Source organism: Eurytemora carolleeae, unplaced genomic scaffold, assembly GCF_000591075.1.
Source record: "Eurytemora carolleeae unplaced genomic scaffold, Eaff_2.0 scaffold662, whole genome shotgun sequence".
Lineage (NCBI taxonomy): Eukaryota > Metazoa > Arthropoda > Copepoda > Calanoida > Temoridae > Eurytemora > Eurytemora carolleeae.
Genome location: NW_019396880.1, coordinates 256,689 through 262,920, shown reverse-complemented (window position 1 = coordinate 262,920; position 6,232 = coordinate 256,689). Strand labels below are relative to the sequence as shown.

Here is a 6,232-nt window from a genome sequence, read left to right as displayed (position 1 = left end):
CCCCCCCCCCCCTCCCCTACAGGAGCGTATACAGGGGGGTCTATTGGGGCTGACCCCCCCCCTTCCCTACATAAGCTCCTCAAATAGAAATCACATCAACGAATTACATCCTATAATGTAATATTTTCAGTCAAATTTTGATTTCTCAATCAAAATTCGTCAAAAATAGTGTGATGTATATGCTTTAATATTAAATATACATAGCCCAAAAAAATATTAAATGGGAAATACGAAAAATCTTCGTTTAATGGGCGAAAAAGGATTCTAAGACTGACCACTGACCAGGGTCGGACAATAAACATGAGTTTAACTATTGTGTTGTTTCAGGTTGCGGGATAAGCTGATTGTGATGATTGTTAGCTATGAGGTTAAACAAGGACTGCTTTTCAACCTTTAAACTCTTTTTCATTTTTTTATATAAAGGGACCACCCATTTAAAGAGTAGAATGTTCGATTCAAAACGGTACCTTATCGTCAACATTTTGAGAAAACCCATAACTAAAAATTACCAATTTTAAGCTAGACAAATATAGAAATCTCATTCATTCATGATGAAACAAAGTTCAATTACATCCTGTACATTATATACATCGAAGTTTACTTGAATATACGCTAACAGTCTCTTTAATAAGTTTAAATTTTACCCAATTTTTGTGAGTAGGAGGGGAGAGGGTAATTAAATTGCTGTAGCCAGTAGAGTTGTAAATTGGTTAACAAGGATTCATACCAATTCTAGTAGAAGTTCTACTGTATAATGTGCTAGACTGTTTATTATTATTGAGTTAGTTAGTTTTATGCCAGTCTTCCAACCTTTCTTATCCTCAAGACACTGCTGCAGTCTTCACACAAATAATTATTCAATTGGATAGACTGCAGAACAATTCTAATTAAAACCATTATTTTCGGGAACCATGTAATCTATTTTTAATAGAATTTTACTTTGATCTGTTGAAAATCAGCAAGCAAAATGTATCTTATTAGAGCATACTGCACCAATATCCCGGAACCGGAAATACAAGTTTCAACACCGGAAGTGAAAGCCTCGTGTCCCAGGGGTCCTGGTATGACCGGCTAAGCTATGTCAGGAGTGAGGAGTCCTCTGGAGAATGATCAGATGATCAGTAATGTAAACCGGGATCCAGATTCGGGGCTCCGATGGGACGAAATGCAGGACGATGGGGGTGGTCGGGACGACCAGCGTGGACAACTCGTCCGCGCCGGGTCGTTAACATCTCTGGCACCGGAGCCGTACATGATAATGCAGAGCCGGAGCTCAAACCGCCGCGTCATCCTCAACGTTGGCGGGGTGAAGCACGAGGTACTCTGGAGAACATTAGAGAGACTTCCCCACACCCGCCTTGGTCGGCTTCGGGACTGCCAGAGCCACGACGCGATCATGGAACTCTGTGACGATTATAGTTTGATAGAAAACGAATATTTTTTCGATCGACATCCGCGATCATTCAGCTCGATTCTAAACTTTTACCGAACTGGTAAACTTCATTTAGTTGAGGAAATGTGTGTTCTAGCATTCAGTGATGACCTAGAGTACTGGGGTATAGATGAACTATACCTGGAATCATGTTGTCAGCACAAGTATCATCAACGGAAGGAACATGTGCATGAAGAGATGAGAAAAGAGGCGGAGAGCCTTATCGCACATGAGGAGGAGGATTGGGGGGATGGTAAATGTGCTAAGTATCAAAAGTTCTTGTGGGATTTGCTGGAAAAACCGACAACGTCCGTGGCAGCAAGGGTGAGTACTCTAGTTCTTATAGTTTAGTGATTAACTCAGATAATATCATTAACACTGTGTTCATTAATCGTAACAAAATTTTCCATAAACCAGGATATTTTAAATTATTTTGTTTGATTCTGATCACATCAGGGTAATCACAGAGTGATGTAGGTTTAAGATTGTGAATTTGTATGTTTGTGCTGAAAACATGATATTTTAAAAATTTGACAGATAAGTCTGAATTCCCTGTTTTTCAAGATGATGGATTGAGGATAGAATTAGCTACGGATAGGAAGGAAGGGGGCCGGGGGAAGGGGGGGATATGGAAAACAAATTCTATATATCGCCTTTTGAAAACGAGCATTCTATATTTTTGTTGTTGTCTTTGTTCTCTTTTCTCATTCATTTAAGCAATAATATTTGCTCTAAAATAGGTTAGGATAATGTGTACTGACATGTTTACATTTTACATCGCCTTTTGAAAACGAGCATTCTATATTTTTGTTGTTGTCTTTGTTCTCTTTTCTCATTCATTTAAGCAATAATATTTGCTCTAAAATAGGTTAGGATAATGTGTACTGACATGTTTACATTTTACACAAAGATTAAGTTAGTTTATGTTCCTGCAGTTCAAATCTTGAAGTTCAAAAATCTTCAAAATTACTGTTTTTGGTGGTGTATAGGTTTTGGGGTGAAATGATTATATATATAAAAAAGAAGGGATGGAGGGGGGAAGTGATTCCGTTATGTTATGGCACAGTTAGAGAGAAAATAAAAATGGCTAAAAGAGATTTATCATAAGGACTTGTTTTTCGGTCTTCACACAGTAATTTTTAGTCAACATACACTCAATATCACAAGAGAAATATCCTTTGATGCTTTATTATAAAATATGAAAGAAATTGTTTGTAAGAAAGGATTTCAATCAATGGTTCAAGATTTTTCTCTCTCAAGCTGAGATTCTGGTAGTTTCAAAGTTTTGTTGAGTTTTCTTTTTCAAATTCAGGACAAACAAATTTATGGCTAAAAGCCATAAATTTGGAAATACTTTCTTGCATTGGGCTCTTGGTCGAATTACATTAAACGAGGAGGTAAACTTTGCTCAGGCCCTATAAATACAAGATAAGCCCTCTTAAATGTGCATTTTTGATATTTTGAGCCTTCCTTAGAAAATATTAAACAATTTTGCCAGGTTGGATTAGGTTAAGTTTACATAGCATCATATATCAGCCTTGAAATAATCCAAAGTGACCAAACTGAAAATACATTTTGTTATGTACACTGTAAACTGTACAATGTACAGTGTACACTGTACACTGTACAAGTTGTACATAAGAAGAACATAAGTAAATTATAGAAATTTACAGCAATTTGCATTCAGTACAGTGCTGTACAAAAATATTGAGATAGATGTGTGTGGGGTACCGAAAATGTACATTCAGTACAGTGCAGTACAAAAATATTGACATCGTGGTGTGTGGGGTACCAAAAATGTACATTCAGTACAATGCAGTACAAAAATATTGACATCGATGTGTGTGGGGTAGAGAAATTGTACATTCAGTACAGTGCTGTACAAAAATATTGACATCGATGTGTGTGGGGTAGAGAAATTGTACAATCTATGTATATATGTCCATAAAATATATAGAAGTTGTAAATATAATTCCATTACAGTAAAGAAGGATTTGAAAAGCTTAAAAGTTTTTGAAAAATGTCCATCTCTTATGGCTGGACATAAATTTCCCACAAACCATATTTAAAAGGAAACCTCCATTAGAATCTTGGATTCGTATATTTAAATGTTCTGAACATGTTTCATGTTTTAAATTTAATCCATTTCTCACTGCATCAAATATTTCCATTAGTTATAGTTTTGCCGCAATGTCTTTTTTATCATATGAGAGAGTGAAGTTTCCGTTCTGCGGTTTGTTATAACATGACAAAATGATTTTGGTGGATTATCAAGAAAATAAGCATATAAACTGTACAATGTACAGTTTTCTGTACAAATGTACAAAATCCCTACTGTGGCACATTGAAAAATCTACACATTTTTCCTCTAAATGATTGAGGAAAGTTTGGTGTTGGTTTAGTTTTACAAATATCTCGAGTTGAATTCTTCGGTAAAATTAGGAGTTTAGCTTCGTACAAACTTCCATTTTATCTCCAGACTAGGTTTCCATTACACAAATGGAACATAAATCTGAACTTTCCGACCAACTTTAGTTTACACAGCACAATTTTATTTGTTTAGTTATGAACTGTATGAAAGAGAAAAAATACATTTTGGGGGTCATAATAGTCGAACCTAGTCGAACCTTTAACTTAAATAAAACTGTGTTTCTAAGGTTTATTTTTAGTATTCTAGTCGGGGTCCAGTGATTTGCACAATTTATCATGTAAAATCTTTATGTATTTTACAACAGGAAATTTCATGTTGTTGTCGGTTTTTATAGAAATTCATGATTTTATTTTGGAACCTATTTTTGAATCGTTATATTAAATTATATTAAATTAGTTATTAGGGGGGGGGGGGAAGGTGGCAACGATAATTCTCTTTAAAAATCTGTTTTTTTTCTACAGAATAATCCCCCCCCCTCTCAGGAATTGTGACTGGCGAGGACAGGTAGAAATGTAGATATTTGACCAGCCTACTAGCCTACTCACAGATAATTCCTAATTATGCGGGACCGTCTCCCTTCTGACCTTCAGATATTTAAAAAAAAAACATTTTTGTATTTTTTTTCAATAGATATATCTTTAAACATTTCTTTGGAGCAAATCGTTACTCTCTTGAAAAAGTCTAAAATGTAAAAAACATGCAAAAAAATATTTTAAAAGGTCTATTATACTTTAAAACACTCCCTAGAGACATTTTTGGAAAAGTTGTTGATATCAAACAAAATTGTTTTGATCAGATTGTTTTTTTTCAGTCTTGTTTATATGTATATTTTTAAATAGTGCTGGGTAGTACCTTGATTTGTTTTTGCAGAATTTTAAATATTTTTTATCACCTAAATTCTGTGAATCCTTGAAGGTACAACCATTTCAAAACTGAGTTCTGTAAAAAGTTCGATTTCATACGAAACATGAAAAATTTGTATCCTATGAGATAGTATAATGGAAAAACTAAAAAAAAAACAATCATTTTCGATTTTTTGTTGCATCATGTCTCCTCTCATAATCAAACTTTGGCATAGTGTAAGAAAAGCAAATGTTTTGAATAAACTATTTTATAATCATTAAAACTTATCAGATGTCTTCTTAAAAATGTTAAAAAGGTAAAAAGTTGAACAAAAACGAATACAAATTTTGTCCATCATTATGTATGTAATGTATATTTATATATTTGGTCAAGTTTTGTAAAATATATTCTAAGATGAATCCTGTAGAGAATATGCATGCAAGGACGTGAATCTTTATCCCCAGTTTTCTTTACAAAATATATAAGATACAGAGGAAACCAAATCACATGGAAATATTATCTGTAAACGAAAAAATTTGACTGAGACAGTTTCATCCTGAAAAAAATCTTGTCACTCCAACCTAGACTTTGTGAACTAGTAGCTCCTCTCTTTTTTGTTTTTCGCCCAAGTAAAAATCCCAAACAGAAGTTAGAAACTAATCTTTTTCTTTCTTTTCAACTACTCTTCAAAAAGGGTATTTTTATTGAAAATTTGGACAATTTTGTAATCTGCCATACAATTTATTTTAATTTGACATGCATTGTAGATTACTTCTAAGTCTTGAAATCCATGTGTGAGTATATAAACTGCATTGTAGTTCTCAGATAATTCTTATATTATCTGGTTAATTAGATTAATACTAATCTATCTTTAGTTCTGTATCAGGAGCCACCTGGTATTATCTTATACTCTAGTCTTCTCCAGGGATTAATAGGGTTAAGAGGCTCAAAGTCTCAATAATTCATTGGAATACATTTTATGCTTTTTTATCTACTTAGCTTCTCTTGAAAGGTTGCAAAGTATGGATTTGTTAGTATGGATTGTCTAGTATGGATTGTCTAGCATGGATTGTCAATTAAAGATTGTCTAGTAAGGTTTGTCTAGTATGGATTGTCTAGTATGGATTGTCTAGTATGGATAATTAGTATGGATTGTCTAGTATGGATTGTCTAGTATGGATTGTCTAGTATGGATTTTCTAGTATGGATTGTCAATTAAAGATAGTCTAGTAAGGATTGTCTAGTATGGATTGTCTAGTATGGATTGTCTAGTATGGATAATTAGTATGGATTGTATAGTATGGATTTTCCAGTATTGATTGTCTACTATGGAATGTCCAGTATGGATTGTCTAGTATGGATTATCTGGTATGGATTAACTAGTATTGATTATCTAGTATTTATTGTCTAGTATGGATTGTCTAGTATGGATTGTCCAGTATGGATTGTCTAGTATGGATTGTCTAGTATGGATAATTAGTATGGATTGTCTAGTATGGATTTTCCAGTATTGATTGTCTACTATG

General features: G+C 33.8%; 1 protein-coding gene across 4 annotated transcripts in view; it reads left to right on the top strand.

Moving 5' to 3' along the window:
- Positions 1-6,232, top strand: part of LOC111709660 (potassium voltage-gated channel subfamily B member 1) — a 72,230-nt gene that overhangs the window by 6,314 nt on the left and 59,684 nt on the right. For all 4 annotated transcript variants that reach the window (XM_023483446.1, XM_023483445.1, XM_023483444.1 and 1 more), the window contains exons 2-3: positions 328-367; positions 982-1,756. In XM_023483446.1, coding sequence (XP_023339214.1) covers positions 1,079-1,756 — 678 coding nt within the window. In that variant the 5' untranslated portion in view covers positions 328-367; positions 982-1,078. The remainder of the gene's footprint in view (positions 1-327; positions 368-981; positions 1,757-6,232) is intronic.